The following is a 17,644-nucleotide window of genomic DNA, read 5'->3' as shown; positions in this document are numbered from 1 at the left end:
TGTAGATTTCTTCCTTGTTATTGATCTGTTCGCTAATGATTTAGTATCTCTTGAGAGTTTTGTTCGCCGAGATTCCCCCTTAGCTGTGCCACATTTTTTGTTCTTCCTTTCAGTTTTCAGTCGAAAAAGAAAACTGAGGGGAGCAACAAGGCCTGCTATTCTCAAACGGAGGCAGAATATGTGTGTCTGACATTAATACATCTAAATTTGCTATAGATATCCCAGTTATTTTCTCTCCTGAGGCGGCTGATACCTTAGATATTTTTATGTAATAAGTGCAAGCAAATACTCCTTTAAATAGCTGCATTTTTTTGCCTCCTGCTGAAAAAGTGGCTGTATGGTTGTTTTGGAGTGAAAAAAAGTCTTGGGAAATTAGTGGATCCTTACTGAGAATGTCGCATAAGAGTCTGGATTTATTTTAATAATAATAATAATACACTTTCTGTGAGCAAGACTACAGGTAAACAGTTTTCTTTTATTTGCACAAGTAAAGAAGCAGGTTGTACTGACCCAGCTGTGCAGAAAGCTGACTCAACGAGCCTGTATCTGACATGTTCATCCTTTATTTGTCGGCTCGATACAGTCCTTTTTGTTCAGAAATGGAACAGAATTTGCAGAAACCCCTCCCGCAAAGAAAGCCAATTTTATCTAGAACACAGAGAGGACCGTTAGGACAGTGTTCTAAAATGTGGGCTTGGAGCTTGGGCTTGGCTACTTTCCCTTCCTCTCCTCTGAAATAGCCACCTGCCACATTGTTCCTGGGTTGTTGAGTTGTAAGCTTTGGAAATGAGGATGTTAGAGTTGGGGGGGGAAACCTTTTTAGACTGATCAAAATGATGAAGCACTGTTTAGATATGTGACTCATGGTAGGTAAGTAGTGAAACAGTATTTGCCTCCTTTAATAAGCTGTTTTTAAGTATCATGAATAGTTTCCAGATTCATATTAGGCTTTGGAGGTGGGCAGTCCTTTTCAGCAAATTTGGATTTCTGCTTCTTTCACATTTTCTGCAGGACACAGGTATACACATAGTTGTAGACATGCGAACTAAGAAATTACATTGTAAGCTTGGTATGTTCTTTTTTTAATTTAGGAAAATAAAGAAGCTGAATATGAAAAGCTGATCCTTGCTTTAAGAAAAGAACAAAATATTTATTCTACACTAGTGAAGACCTTCAAAGAATCGGATAGGTAAGTACTTTTTCTGTTTTGGTGGATAATCTAAACTCAAAGGGCAAAAGTCAGAAGTTGTGAAAAAAAGGTGCAGCTTAACTGGAGTGGTGATAAATTTATACTGGCCAATTGTTCATAAGGCATAAACTACCTGAAGTAGTCTCCTTAAAAGAGAAGTATTTTTGTAAGTGAGGTTATGTTATCTAAACTACCTAAATATTTCTGAAAATATTTCTGTTTGGATTGGAATCTTGGATGAGCCAGATTTCCATTTAGGTACTAAAGTAAGCAGCTAGGTTTTCAGGAGTTGCGTGTCCTTGTGTTGGAATATAGAGGAAAAATCAAATCGCAGTGAACTTTTGGGTGCTGGATGTTTTGTCATGGTACACTTCTAAAATACAGATAATGCTTATCTTAAAAGTGACACTGAGAATTTTTATGAGAATATAAGCAGGTAAGATTTTGGAGAAGGTTAAACAAAACAGAATAATTGAGGTTTGCATAGTATGCTTTCAGTGTAAAGCATTCAGAAGTATGGCAGGAGCAAGTGTTTTTAACCTTTTAAAATCAAAGTACACAACATTTTAGAAAGAAATCTGTTGCCTACTTTGTATCCTATTATTGCTTGGCAGTTGAAGAGGAGACATGATAAAATAAAGAAAATTCTTAGCCTTTAGGTAAAATAAATTTAAATGTTTTATGAAAAATTTACTCTTATAATTACAAATATCTTAATTAGGTATAGGCAGCATTTGAGAGCTAGCTCCTGACTCTTCCTGCCTGAAGGCAATGGTTATACCTGCCAACTTTGTGGGAACGTGTGTTTGTATTTTGCAGTTGGTTTATAGACCACTAGAGTTTGGAAACCGTAAAGTGAATAGCACTAGAGTAGATGAGATCTGGTATTTGAATTAAGCACATTAACAGTAATGCCATCTTGTGCTTGGCCACAGCTCAGAAGCTGGCTTTATACTAGAATCTTTTTCATTAGAAATAGTGATCCAAGTCAGATTATGGTGGTTATTTCTTACCTCTGGGAAAAGAGCAATGTCTTTTGTAACTTTTCTGTTGAACAATCACCAAATGAAGGAAGAACCCAGTTTATTTTAATATTTCATATGGAGGGTGTGACCTGACATTGAAACACATTCTGTGGGTAAGGCGATTGTCAACACTGTCTAGTAATGACAACAAAGTAACATAGCTGTGATCCTAGTTTTTCTTAGAATATCTTTCAAATGAGGAAAATTATAACTGTAGTTATAATTGTTAGGGTAATAGGAGTTTTGCAATTAACTTCTGTAGGATCAGGATCTTTAGTTCTGTTTATTTCATACGGACTTACAGGATGTACAGAGCAGTGCATGTTACGCAGTGATTTGCAGTGGATGCTCAATGATTCGACAATAGAGCTGGAAGTTGGAGGCAGGTCTTCTTATTTCTCCTCCTCGTAGTTTTGTGGGCTGAGATGTGCTGTAAATCTCATCATGGAAGACTTGAACCCCTAAAGTTCAGGGGAGCTGATAAACAAGCCCTGCAGATAAATTCAGCTTCCGAATTTGTGTTAATTGCCGTCAGCAGTGACATGGATTTTAGGGAAACATCCGTTTTCTTGCTGACATATCTTCTTTTAGGCATTATTTATTTTAAGCAACATGGATGTTTTTTTTTTCAAAATAAGCTACCGGATATCAGGACCAAGACATTTCTTGTCTCTCCAAGTGGGGAATCAATGCTTTTTCATATAAAACCTTTAATGCATGAAAAGGAGAAAATGTGCTTACTTAGCTTCCAGTAATGTGTTGGTTTGTTTTTATTCTTAATTTTTTGCTGAGCATTTAAGAGAGCTTGCTCTTCAAAGATACTCTTGAATGAGGGAGAATTGTTTAAAGCAGTAGTTTCTTGTGCAGGAAACTGACAACAGCACGCTTGTCAGAAGGCAGACTGAGAGTCTTTTCGTACATGTTGCCTTTTAATTAATGTGTTTCTGCAATATGCTCTTATTCTCATGCAAGTATGATGTGCTGTATGTTCCTGTATAGCCTCCTGTAAGATGGATTTAAATTTTTTTTTTACAGATTCCTAAATTCTTTGGCATTTAGTGCAGTGCACTGGAAATTCTACAGCAGCTTAATTTATCTTAAAACACTGAGGTTCTGAGTGAAGTAAATGTGAAAATAAATAATACTATGAGTTCAGTAACACCTTGTTATTTATTTGTTATTAAATCCAATTTATTTCATTTTAATACAATTTCAGTTTTTAGTGTACTTAAGTCTTTTTACGGACTGATCAGAACTGTCTTGTTGATGTTGTTGAAGGATATGGGGAAGATCTAGCAAGGGGCAGCTAGAGGTGCTGAGACAGTGAGGCCTGTGGGGCAGTGACTGATGCTAAAGAAAGAGCTTCAGTGGGCACCTTGGAAGAAAGCTGCTTAAAGAATTAATTCACCTTGACAAATTATCATTTGTAAGTTTTGGCATTTACACCCCATTGAGATAATTGAGACAATTTAGACCTTAAAAGGTCTTTTTACAGACTGTCGGATAAATGAAGAAATAAAACAGTTAGTTGTGTCTAGGTCATATTTTCGATGAAACGTGATTTTTAATTTTTTTCTTAAGTGGAGCATTAGATTATAGAGTATGGTTCTGTAACAAGGGAACAAAGTTTCCATGGTCACCGTATAGTGGAATACACAGTGCCATCAGTATTATGTGATAATGATACTTTTCTGGCATACTTTTCAGAAGTTGGTAATTTTGATTTTCCTTAAAAAGAATTAGACAGAAGTTGGCTGGTAGAATATATCCGTCATGTTTAAGCTGACTTACAAGCAGCACAACTCAAAACAGCAAGAAAAGGCTGTATATGTAAACGTTTAGTCTCGTCTTTCTATGTAGGGATTTGATTGTGCTTATGAATCCAAATGATTGTAACTGTGTGATGAAAAACAGTGATGGCTAATGTGAAATGGGTTCTTTGTGGAAGCCTGGATGTATAAAAGATGCTGAGGTGCACAACAAAATGTTTTGAATTGAATCTTGATGAAATATTTTTTCCTCCTTTTTTAGTATAAATAGCTTGCAGACAGAACTAAACAACATTTTCATGCTGCGAAAACAACTAGAAGACGACATTTTAGCTAATCGGAATCTACAGAAGGTCTTAGAAGATCAGATTAAGGACATTAAAAACCGACAAGGTCTGTATACATGTACAGCACATCCCTTTTCTTGATCTTCTTGCACAAAAGAAAACTGGTTTTATTACAGTCAGTTTACTGTGATGGAGAAGAAAGGTTTGAGAGTAGCAAAAGGTGTGAAAAGACTTCTTTTTGGCTTTCTACACTGAAAATTATTTGGGGGATTTGTAACAAAGTCTTTGAGCAATCAGGGCAAAAAGGGACAGCTTTTCTCTTTCCATGCATCAAATGTTAGTAATTCTATGGCAATTCTACTACAGTGATCATTTCAAGCTGCCTATGATTTTGTACCCATCGAATTTACTGTTTTCTGCAGAAGTCAGAGATTCCTGTCTTTGAATAAATCTGTGGGCATGAGATAACTTTCTGACCATGGAATGTAATTATTTCACAATACTTTGGTAAAGAGCTTGTGTCTCAGGAAATGGCTAGACTCCTTGTAACAGAAGAAGTATTTCCAGAGAAAATAAAAACAGCTAGCAGTTTTGTTATTTTGTAATTCAGAAACAGTAGAGCTTTTAAATATAACATAATATTGTAGCTTTTTTATTGTACTTCTTTGGAGGTGTTTTTAGTATATACTTAGATACAGAAAAGAATAACGTAAGTGGACATTGTTAACTATAGTTTACTGCATACATACAGATGTATCTGTTTTATTCCATAGGGGATCTATAAATAACAATAAAGCCTGTTCACTTACCCCTTTCAACTTAGATTTTCAATTTTAGCATCACTCCCTTGACAGCTATGATAAGTGACAAAAGGTAAGCTTCTGCTGTTTCTGAGTTTCCAGCCTCAAAAGCACAGAGATGATGAGCAGCCAGGGTAGGCTAAAGGGTCTTGTGGATACTCCTGGGTTCTCAAGAGCAGTGATGTTGAGGGTGAGGCTGCTAGGAATGAAGGCTCTAAAAATTAGTAATAATTTGTGAAGCTTTGCGTCCTTGTAGCAGCCATAGGATCAGTGTCAGAGCTGGCAGTAGGATTTGGATGTCTCGTCTTTATCCTCATTTAGATATGCTTTCTCCCTATGTAATGAGATATATTTATAGAATTAACTGCCATCTATATTGTAAATGAACAGGTGTTTATCGAAACATAACAAATCATTCCTGCAGTTATAGAGGAAAGGAATAAGTAGTTATTTTCAATTCAATTAATGAAATCTTTTGACCCAAAAGCAAAATAAATTCAATAACTTTGTCTAACCCAGCTTTGTGCCTTGAGACCTTGAGTTCATGTTCATAAAAATATAGTTAAAACAGAATAACTATTCATGCCTTACTTATCCTTCCTAAAAATTACTTCTAATTGTAATGCTAAATATGCAAATTGTAATTCAGAATTACATTCACAACTCATGCTGATAACCACAGAAAATACAGGCACAGAAAATAGAGCATGTCTACGTGTCAGAAGCACAAAGAAATATGAGGACAAAATTTGTTCAATTAAACAGAAAGCTTATTTTGGGGGATGAAACATTTTAACTGGCCTCCCACAGACTTACTAGTAGGTTCTTATTTGAAAAGTCCTGTCTTTGCATTTTATGCTGTGTTTTCCTGTAAATAGAGTTTCTGAATTAGTTCCTGTCCTTGGTTATTTTGACAGATGAAACACTGTCTTTCTGTGGAGATCAGACATCTTATATGAGTATCTGTTTAGGAGAGCAAGATCATTTAAGCCTACAGATAGACCATCTGTCTCTTGAAGAACTTAAGAAAAAGGTATTGATCTTTTTTTATTATTTACTGTTTCTAATGGCTTAATTCTGCTTTGTTTATAGTTTGTCTCTCTCACAGAAAAGTTTATTTAGGTACAGTTGGGTAGTTCTGAAAGGATTCGAAGTTCTCATCTCTGTGGTTTGTGATCCACCTTTTATAACTATTTCTTCTTTGTTACACAACATGAGCTTCAGAATCAGCTGAAAGATAGGTGGCTTGCTGAAAAGGTTTTATGATAGTTAGGCACCTGGATTCAAGTTTCATATTTTAGTCATCATGAAGTATACCAACTCCAAAGAAATGTTTTTGCATTAAGTATCATACAGTATGTATTTTATGCACTTTTATTAATCATGAAAATAGAAGTGGTATCTATAATTTTTCTTCTCTATAGCACACTCCATCCCAGGTTTTGAAAATCTTTTGGTAAATATGGCATGTTATAAAATAACCCTGAGGTAAGTTAATGTCTCCATTCTGCATAAAGAGAACTGAAATTCACAGAGATTAAATGGGCAGACCATTGTCATACAATAGATTAGTATCCAAGTTCAGAAACTTGTTCTTCTGGCTCCTTATTGTGTGCAGTGACTTCTGATCCATGCACCAATTTATGATAAGGAATTATTTTGAATATGGTCATTTGGGAGTGAACATTAGTGAAGTTTTATATTTCTTGTGGCTAGCTGAATTGTAGGCAGCTTTTCAAAATCTGGAGGTGGGTAATCTGAAGGGAAGAAGTTTGCCTTACACTGGACAGGTGTCAATAAAATAAGACCCAGATTGTGTCCCAGTCCCGTTCTGGGGTTATACCACTTTTCTCTCTGAACATATTCCCTTCAGTGGGTTCAGGGACACTAATTAGCAGAAGACATTTATAAACCAATTCTTACTTGAAAAAGGGTTCGTATGCCTGAAAGTTGATCTGTTTTTTCCAAATATATTAATTGATCTGCAAAGGTTTCACTTTCTTCTGCAAACATTGCCTTCTTGATAATACTACATGAGTCTCTGATAGTAATGTCTGTCCAAGAGTTTTGAACATGATCGTCCATTTAGATTTTGTGTCTGTGAAACTACTCAGAATGATAGTGGCTTATAAAGGGTGTTTGAGATAGAACAGGTTGAATGCTACTGTTTCCCTGGAATGCTGGTTTCTCTTGCACTAAAATGTTTCTTCTCAAATCAGCCTGCTGGTGTGAGGTGCTCTCAGGTTTCTTCTTGCTACTGAGTTGTGAAACTTGATACCTCAGCTTAATAACATGGCTAGAAACTACAGTCTTGGAAATTAAGATTTCTTGAACACTAACTCACAAATACATAATGATGTTTTCATACATAGGGAGATTGCCTCGTAAGCACATACAGAAACCCAGGCTTTCCACCTCTGCAGTTTAGATTTAGCTGGAGATTTATATATCATAATTTGTTTTCATACTAGTATGGATGTTACCAGTTTTGTTTGTTTTTCCTTTGGTTATTTAGGTTACTGACCTTCTCTTGATGGTTAAGGATCTGCAGTCAGTTAATCAAGAACTTAAGAAAAAACAACTTGGACTTTGTACAACAGATTCTCAAGGGAAGGAAGCACTAAACATATTAAACCAAAGTGAGGTAGGTTTTCTGTGTTAAAGTAGTGAATCTGACTCTAATCCACCTTGTGGAGGCATTTACATCACTGCAAAATGAGTGTAAAACTCTGGGTGCTTAGGTTGCTAATTCCTTATAATAACTTTTTAAATTAATGATGTAAACAACTCTTAGATGTTAGCACAACGGAGAATCAGCTCAATGCAAGTGTGCAGTGATGCATCAAGTTGATTTTAAGGAACCAACATACACATTAAAATTTTAACTGGGTCTGTGATCTATTTGTTTTGTCAATTGAAAGGGGAGGAAATAGTTAATTTTACAAAGAAAGCAATATCTTGTATAATGTTTTAGGTATTACTGGAAGTCTGCTTGTCCACTGTTTGAGAGTCATTCTCATGCTGTCTCTAATTCTGTAACAGCTTAGTTCATCTCTCCTCTGCGTCTACAAAATAATTAGGGTTCGCTGTAGCCAAATAGTACTTCAAGTCACTTAAATACATTGCTGTTCCTTCCTATAGAATATAGAAGTATATGAAGAAGTGGTAGATTGCATTGTGGTAGATTGCTCAGAGGTGCAAGGAAGTAATCATTGCTGGGTGTTTCATTCTTTTGCCCAAAGCTAACACTGTTTTTAGCTGTGGGGAAGAAGACGTCTTGGCAAAATACTGCCACTGAGAAGCATTTTGGATGCTGGGTCCTCATGTGTCATCTTATGTGTGAATGATGAAGGTGTTCAGGAGGCTCTGGTAGATTCTAGTGAACCTTCTGGCTTGTTATAAAGTATGACTTGAAACGTGGTTGGTAGTACTTTTCTTTATATTCTGTTGTGGTTTTTGCTTTCAGTTACATTGTTGTTGTGCACAACATATGGAACAGGAAGGAAAAAATATAAAAGGAATAATGATGGTGCTAGTATTTTGTGTCTTGAATTTCTGAATTAAAAGAAAAGAAAATTGGGAATAGTTTGAATCAGTTATGTGTAGGGATTGCCTAAGTCAAGAACTGGGACTGGTACTGATGATTTTTCTGCAGAACAGTTTATTCTGCAGGACTCTGGAAAAGGGTCATGTCTTTTACTGTATGTGCTGCAGATGGCACTGGGAGCAATCATCAAAAATATTCCTGCTTTTTCAGTTTTAAGACATACCTATGCTACCTTTAATTGAGATATGTTTTAAATTATAGATCGACCTTTAGGGGTGCCATGGCTTTTATTAAAATAATGAATTTACATGTCACTGTAATAGGTTTGTGTGAAAACTTGTGGGCAATCTGTTTCAGAGTGCATGATAGATTAGTATTTTTAGCAATTTGCCTCGTCATCCTGCAGAGGGTGCTGCACCCCCACTGATGCTGCAGTTAATACCAAAGGAACTCGTGTCCTGGACTTAGATGATGGTGGCAAGATACTGTGCGCTTCTGCATTTGCCTCGGCATGAAAAGTACACATAGGGCTACTTACTTAGGAAGCTGTCTACATGAAATTAGATGTAGAATGACAAAGAGCGAAGCTTGTAAAATAGAAATAAACCTAAAAATTCAGGTAAAGGAAATAGGAAAGTAAAATATGGTATTTTAACCTGTGCCAGAATGATAATAGTACTATGGAGCTCAAAGTGAAAGGATCTATAATGAGAAGTTTTTAGTTTAAAAGATACCATTTTATCAGTCTTGACAATAAATGGCAACCTGGATTTCAGGTTAGGGATTGTGACAACAGTGTGTTTTGCATATTAATAACCATTGTCAAAAACCCCTAAGTTCTATTTTTTTGTGTGTATTTTAGGCTAGAATTTGTTGGCAGGTAGTGCTGAGATGACACTAACATATGTGCTATAAGAGGAATTTGGACAGGCACAGGAAGATGTATCCTTCTCAGGTTCTTAAAATGAACGCATCTTTCTTTTCCTTCACAAAGCCGGAGCACGAGTCAGATGAATCTGCATGTTGGTGCCTCTGCAGGGCATCTCCCAAAGGTCTGACAGCCCCTAGTACTCTATTTCTTGGCTTCATGTTTGGAAGGGAGGGAGGAGGAGGCGAGAAAAAGGTTGTTTTTGTACTGTCCTCTGAACATCTGCTTTCTCTGAGAGAAGCAGCCTCAGTGATTTCAGCCTTCAGGGCTCCAGGGATCTTTGCAAACCAAGCATAGCAGAGGTTCATTTAGGAAAAACATTCTCAAGGTTTCCAGTCTCCAAGGAAATACTTTAAACAAGCAGCTTATTCTTGGTAGACTTTTTTTCTGGCCTTAAGACACGTATTTTCTTTTAATATTTTGTTGAACATTAGGTTGTATTCCTTGGAGCACAGAAAGTTTCTATTCAGCCTTTCAGATGCAGGACCATAGGACCAGGCTGAAACTGCAGTGATTTGTTGTAATAGTGTCCTATAACCTGTTGGTCTTATGTAATAGTTTCATTCTAAGAATCATCACTTACTGAATCACATACTGGCCTGAGAAAAGCATATACTAAAAAATGTTGAGTCATAAAAGGTAGTTGCATTGTGTGGATAAGTTATATGTGCAAATAAGTTTATTTTCAATACACAAATGCAGAGTTTATCCTGAATCTACACATGGAATACTAAACCTTAACAGTTTTTTTATAATAGCTAACATTATTGGACTTCTGGCATCCCATGATTACAATAAAAAGATCAATATAGTATGCCCTTGCTGTATACCACAATCCTATCCATGCCTTCTTCCAGTTTTCAGATTGTCTTTACTTTGTGTTGTCCTAGAAAACCAAGTCTGAGTGAAAATACAAAAATAATTCAAATATGACTTGGAAGTTAGTTTCTAGTATAGATTTCTAATAGTAAAAGACAAATATATAATATGCTGCACCATCTGATTTCTGCCTTTTAAAATTCCTACTTAAAACCATTAGAGTTGCTTATACTGCTAGAAATTGGAAGATAAAAAGGCTTTTCTCATTTATTTAATATATATATATGCATACATTCTACGCATACTCAATTAAAAAAAATCAAAACCCACACATGCATTCAATTCCCAGTGTTCTTAGGAGGCAAAAATAACACTCCTTGCAGAATCCTGTTTGTCTGCAATTGGACTGACATGCTGTGAGCAAGAATTTCCAGCATGCGATACTGGGGAAGCAGCTTTTTCTTTTCATGCCATAAGTTTCAGCACTGTGCTGTATATCCATCAAAGCTATAAATATCACATCCACAACCCCTAGACACCAGTTTCTTTCCTTCCAGTCAGTCATCTGAGTCTCTGTACCTATAATCTCAATTTTCTGTAACTATGCTCAAGATTCTGCTTTTCTTGTCTTAAGGTAATTTTTCTTTAGCCCAAGTCACACCAAAATATGACTGTTATACACAGCAGTGCTAGATTATTGCCACAAGGGCTTTAAGACTGAAATTTTTATCCAATGCAGGTTTGAATCCTCTCTGTTAGTGCTGTATCCTGCCTACGGTTTAGGCATATTAGGCGTAGCATCGTTGATATTTACCATCGCTTTTGCACATTTCTACTATTTAATGAGATTTTAGCAGCAAAGATCTCAAATAACTATATTTTTCTACTAGATTGGGAAATGTTGCTATAAAACAAGATGAAAACAAGATGATACAAATGTCCAATCTGGTTTTATCACAGGGGAGTGGTGGAACATGGTAACTGCAGGTTGCTTGTGGTAGATCCCAAAGTGGGAACGAAAAACTATCCTTCTACTCAGGGTGTTGTCTGATAGGCTGTGCCAGAACGTGGGTACTGAATACAATAATTCTTTGCAAATAAGAGAGTTTCTTATGATCAGTATTAAACCGCCATAGGCAAGGCTAAATTCTGTTCTCACCTCCAGAGCAAACTGAGTAAAGGAGGTGAGTTGTAAGCAAAGTGAAAATATTCTCTGTGAACTGTGTATAGATGAAGCTTGTTCAGTAGTGGTCTTCGCTGCTGTTGAGAGGAGCTGGGATATAACACCCAGCAAACCAAAGGGATTCTGGTCTCACTGTCAGTAATACTGATGTCAGAAACTTGGGTTCTGCTGCTAAAAAAGCTGAGTCTTCCTCCTCCTCTTTGCTCAGGAAATATGAGTGATGGGAGATGGATTGGGTTCTGTGGGAAATAGGGAGAAAAAGATGATTTGGCAGCATTTGCTACAAATCGGCAACTTTAGGCAAGACACAGCAGATTGTAACCTTCGGTGTTACAGTAAATCTGTATAGTGTATAGCAAGCTACATGTGCTTTGTTTTAAAAGCATCTATTTCTTGGATGCTGGAGAAGAGCCTAAATTGTGTAGCAAATGAAAATAAATTCTGGAAATTGGAAAATAAAGTAGGCACAATAAGAACGTGACTGAAGATGTAGAGCTCCTTTGCCAGAAGAATTTAAGTGATTTTTATATTTTTTATAAATTCTGAGGAGAAAGAGTTAAATAAAAATGAAGGAATGTATAAGATAAAGTTTCACTGTATTTAATATGAGTAATTCCTGGGTTTTATATTAATTTTCTTTGATCTTGTTGAAGAAATCTAATTCAGTGTTTGTTACTTTGTATTACAGGCTTTTTTTATTTTTCTTTTAAGACATGTCACTGACTTATTTATGCACGTTTCATATCACAGTATTTTTTTTGTGCTACATTTTCACATCATTCCATACTTTGTGTAGTGTCTTGAAATAACAGAGGAGCCTGTGATGCAGACTGAAGATGGTGACAATGACAGGAAGATGCAGAACAGTCAGTTTTCTGAGGGGGTCAGTCAGGTAGGACTCCGCTCTGGGTACATTATAGTACAGTACTCTTTTCTCTGCATGCCTTTAAAAATCCTTATTTTCTTAGAACACGAAGTCTTTTGCAAGGAAAGCATACTTTTCTTGGTATCTGATTTTGCTTTCAACTAATTGTTATCCTAAAGAGTTTCTGAAAGCTTTTTCCTACGTTTTTGTGCTGCTATGGTTTTGCAGTCAAGGTAGCTTTCGTTCTGGTCCTTGTTTTCTCTTGTTTGAGTATTCATAATCTTCCTTAAGGGGGATGACAAAGTCCCCTGAAATTTTGTTTCTTTATACACACACACACTGATCTTCAGCCTCCATTGGAGTCAGGCATATAGTACAAATTTGGTAAGATTCACTTGCTGCTCTGATTGCAGAAAAAATACTGTAGATCCTTCTTCAGGGTTGAAATACTTGATGTCTTGGTAACTTGCTGACTACATTTTCATACATACAGGAATCTGATGTCCTCTTAGTCTATTGTTCAAAAGCAATGTAATATAAAGCATCATGGAATCATAAAATAATTCAGATTGCAAGGGATCTTAGAGGATTGTAGAGTGCAATTAAAGTTGAACCTTTCTCATTTGAAAATTATACCATGCTAAAATATGACACAAAACAGGGCATTTTGGTTGGTGATGTTGAAGAGTAATGATGTTCTGTTCTTTGAAATTTGTAATTTCTGTGTTTGTTTACTAGGTATGCCTTCAAGTATCTTTGGATTTTCCTTGTGAGGTGGAGAAACAGGTAAGTGATGTATTGTAAAGGTTCTCTTGACTCTTAAACATCTTAATCTCTCACTGCTGATGTCTACTGATGGAAATTGTATCCAAAAGGGCCCAGTATGAATTCTCAAGTAATTGATGCAGAAGACTTTCACTGATTTAAATGAGGATTGAATTACTGGAGAGATCCCATGTAGAAATTTTCTAGGACATGTCTATGGTGTTGAATACAAAAAGTTGGCGGTTTGTAAATACTTCAAGTTGCATCCTGTCCTGTCCATCAGGCCTTACATCTGGAGATCCCGGGACAGAATTTTGTACTGTAAAGACAGATGATTCAAAGGTGAACTAATAAAAAGTTAGTTGCAATCTACAGGGAACATTCCAGAAGTTTCATACCTCTTCATAGATAAAGACCTTCAGGGAAATCTACTTACTACTTACTAAACAACTGATCACTATGAATTAATCATAGGAAATAGATGTTAATTAGTTTTTCTATTAATAAATAGTAAGTGAAATGTCTGTGGATGCTTCTTAAAGTAGATAAAGAGCATCAGGAATTACAAAACCCGATTACAAAAAGATTACAGGCCTGAATTTAATAGAACATTACATACCTGGGTAATAAGAAAATGTTTGCAATTTTTTAACAGATAACTCCATCAGGCTATTCAGAGAGTTTCTGCAAAGATAGACATTATAGGAGTCCAAATAAGCCTCAGTTTGAACGTGATACAACTGGCAAACACTTTGGCAGAATAGGAATGAGTGAACATGAAACAGAAGAGAACTTGCTCACATCTCTTTTAAGAGAAAATAGAACATCTGTACTGGAATCTACGTAAGTATGAGGGATATGTGCTGCTTTTGACAGTATTTCTATTTGAGAAGAGAATAAAGTAATTTTGCTAAAGTGAATTTAGATAATGGCACTGTCTAATTTACCTGAGAGATTGGCAAGGCGCCTTTAGAGCCATTTTAGTCTATCATGCAATTAAGTAATTAGGAAACATACTATCAGTAGAAATCCTTATGAAAAACCCATTACAAGAAAAAAACTCTCCAAAGTTACTGATACATGGAGCTTTACTGTAGGGACTGATTGTTTTCAGGATGGGGTCTAGCAGTGTTAAAGGGCTCAGATGATAATAAGTGGTACTTTTTTTTTTTTTTTTTTTTTTAAAATGAGATATCTGAGAGCACAGGCCAATGAAAGGTGGTGTGGTGGAGGGGATGACACTGTACTGCTGTGAAAATTATATGTATAAAGGAGCTGAGGATGGCGGAATTTGAGTTAAAATGACTTTTTACAGAGTTAATTTTGAATGGATGTTACTGTATGCTTTTGTAGCCTTTGCCATTTCATCTGAATTGCTTGGACAGAGGTTTGCTCCCTGTCAGAAGTTTAGAGAGTCTGAGCCCCATGTCCTGCAGTTGACTAATTGGTTATTCCAGTGTAACCACTTGTAGGACTGTGCTGAGACGAACCATGTTGTGCTTTGGCCACTTTTCATGCAGGAGAAAATACTTGTGTAACTAAATCTGTATAAGCCCTAGCGTAATCAGTGCTTTTCAAGTGTGTGTGTTGCACTATGGTTTGATCAATTCCCAGCTGAAATGCTTATTTCCGTAGGAACTGGACAATACCAAACAAGAAAAGGGTGTACAGGAAAACCACACCCTGACTAGTTTTGTTTCCCCCAAGTTAATGCTTACACTACTTAATCTCCTGGTTGAAAACTGAATTAGAGCTGTGGTGGAGATCATTCTCATTTTCCTTTCCTAGTTCTCTCCACACTGTAATGACTACGTACAGTATTACGTGACCTTTTTCAGTGCCCGTCAGTGCTATTCCTTCAGCTAGCCATAGTGGTTTCTGGAGAGTAATGGGAATGACCTTCCATATACGTTTTGCTTAGCAATGCTGGTAGCAGAATATCCTGTGGAGTTACACAAGTCAAATCTTGTTTTCTGTGTTCAGCATGCACTGACTTTACTCAAGCAATTCTATATTTTTACATTACTATTTAAAACTCTCCAACAGGCATAAATGGTCTTAGTTTTCAAAGCATTGGTTAGTGGTAAATGAGGAGATAGTACTGTCTTAGACGACGAATAGATAACATTGTTTTATTTGTTAACTTTACTTAAAAGTCTGCTAATGAGTGATTCCAGCACCATCATCTTTACAGCTGTAGCATGTAATCTTTTCTATGTTCAAGTATAAATGACCAGATTGACTGGAGATGAGCCTGTGCTTTGCATAACTGAATTCTTACTAATGACATTAGATGCCAGAGAAAGACATCAAAAGCCTAGTTAGCGTCTACCATTTCAAATGCTAGCCATACAATTGCAGTTGTTTTAAAAGCTGGTTTATATGTTTAGTGGCACAAACAGCTCTCTGTTGGATGCATGAAATCATCTATAGAGTTTGAGGGCTTGCTTATGCTTTAAATGTCTCTTGTTTGGCTTCAGTTTCACTTAAAATGTTGCTTTCCAGACTGTTGTCCATGGACCACTAGTTATCTGTGGGACAGTTTGGTGGTCCATAGTGAGCTGTTTTTGCAGGCTTTTGCCTGCTTTCTCAGTTTCCATCTTCCCTGTTACATTAGAAATACATGAAGGGGTAGATTTTCAGAAAAATTCAACATCTTAGAGGCTCCTGTGTTTTTGGTAGAATTTTATTTTTAAGGTAGTTAAATCAGAGAGTAGGCTCTTGAAAATCCATTCCCATTTCTTACATTGCTCTATTATGTAGGCAATTGATTTAGTTACCAGAGGTTTAGTATCTGTTCATGAATGGGGAAAGGGGCAGTAGAGCATAAATGGTCATGAATAAGATAAAAACATTGATGAGAGAATTTGTGATGTAACTCACATGAAAAGGTTTCAAAAACTCTATTAGTAACTCATTAGTGAGTAAAACAGAATCTCCTGGGAATTTCAAATATGTCATGACATTGCAAAAGTCTTTCTTAGAAGGTATTATTGTTTGCTTAAATAAAAATCAAAATTCATGCCTTTTCTTTCCTCCTTCCTGAGCACAGCAGACAAGAACAAATGAAAATTGTAAATGAACTGTTAGATCACCTGAACACAACTGAGGAAGAATGTTCAAGTGAAGATATAGAGAAGGATGAAAAAGATCTTAGGCAAATGATTATTCAACTAAGAGCTGAACTCAAACATTTCAAGCAGGTCAATAAATTCTTAAAGCAGCAAGTAGAATTGAAATCAACTTTTGATGGAAAAGAGAAGCTTTATCCAGATGCAATGCCACAGATTAATAAGGATATTGAGTTGTTGAAAGTGGAATTGAAAGATGCAGCTACACAAACAATGACTTTAGAGAGTAATGTCATGAGATTCAAACATGAAGGCAAAAAAGGAGCCTTAGAAGAAAAGCCAAAATACTCAAGATTAAATGCAGAAAGAGAACATCAGCAAGAAAATGTGTGTAAGAAGGGTGAACAGCATGAAAGACTTTTTTTTACAAGGAGAACAAATGAAGTAAGTTTATTTAAGATTCTTTTTTTGGTACTTAGGGAATAGATGTATAAAAGAGAAAAATATGTTTCATTTCTAATATTAAATCTTGCTTTTGTGTAATTTTTAAAATTAGAAAAAGATATGTAAGCTAAATATATTTTAGATAATTGTTCTTAATGTTCAGAGCTTTTCATCACATACTTCAGTGTGCTTTAGAACATTAATTAATTGAATTTCAATCCTCACCGGGACCAGATACTAGTAAATATTATAGCTTTTAGAAAAAGAGATAGTTTATAGCATAATGGCCTGATTCTGTACTACCTTATATCTCTGCATAGATGTTCATAAAGTGCAGAACCAGAGCATTCTGAACTGATAGCTTCTTCAGTCTAAATGGCAAATGAGATCTATAGAATTGAAGATTTGCATGGTGTCTGAGAGCATGCTGGTGAAGTTAATGGTAGATTTCAACAAACTTGAATCTTAATTCTATGCTTTTATTAACATCTTATTGTGTCTTGTTTTTAGAGAAGTATGACCAGTAGTACTCTATAAAACTGGGGGGGCAATTCTTCATATTTGTTTGGAACCTAAGTGCACAGAATCTCTTTTGTGAGTACAGACATAATTTGCTTGTGCCAGATAAGTTTTCAAGCCTTTTGTATGCAGGCAGTCTGTGATTCCGAACAAAGAGTTGGGAAAACAGTGTCTTCTAAAGAGTTCGCGTGTATTGTTTCAGCAGCAGTTATAGAAGCGAAGTTGAAAACTCTTTGAAGATCTTAGCTCTTGCAGAGCAGACAAAGGAAAGTATTGCTTTTGATTTTGTGCGCTGCTAATAGAGAATGTTGTAGCATCTTCTGCAAAGAATGGTTTCCATGACTTTAGTGATCAAGAGATTTCTGTGAGCTAGCAATTGGGAACAATTCATTTTTATTCTGGCTTGTTCTTGTCAGATTCATTTTTCTGAAGG

The 17,644-nt window shown here is 36.0% G+C and overlaps 1 protein-coding gene across 5 annotated transcripts in view; it reads left to right on the top strand.

Moving 5' to 3' along the window:
• CDK5RAP2 (CDK5 regulatory subunit associated protein 2) overlaps window positions 1-17,644 on the top strand; it is an 83,972-nt gene that overhangs the window by 31,803 nt on the left and 34,525 nt on the right. For all 5 annotated transcript variants that reach the window (XM_075056100.1, XM_075056101.1, XM_075056104.1 and 2 more), the window contains 8 exons: window positions 1,092-1,189; window positions 4,246-4,376; window positions 5,988-6,103; window positions 7,586-7,714; window positions 12,344-12,439; window positions 13,151-13,198; window positions 13,833-14,020; window positions 16,230-16,692. In XM_075056100.1, coding sequence (XP_074912201.1) covers window positions 1,092-1,189; window positions 4,246-4,376; window positions 5,988-6,103; window positions 7,586-7,714; window positions 12,344-12,439; window positions 13,151-13,198; window positions 13,833-14,020; window positions 16,230-16,692 — 1,269 coding nt within the window. The remainder of the gene's footprint in view (window positions 1-1,091; window positions 1,190-4,245; window positions 4,377-5,987; window positions 6,104-7,585; window positions 7,715-12,343; window positions 12,440-13,150; window positions 13,199-13,832; window positions 14,021-16,229; window positions 16,693-17,644) is intronic.

Source organism: Buteo buteo, chromosome 23 (assembly GCF_964188355.1).
Source record: "Buteo buteo chromosome 23, bButBut1.hap1.1, whole genome shotgun sequence".
NCBI lineage: Eukaryota > Metazoa > Chordata > Aves > Accipitriformes > Accipitridae > Buteo > Buteo buteo.
This window is presented reverse-complemented; position numbering and strand designations above follow the sequence as displayed.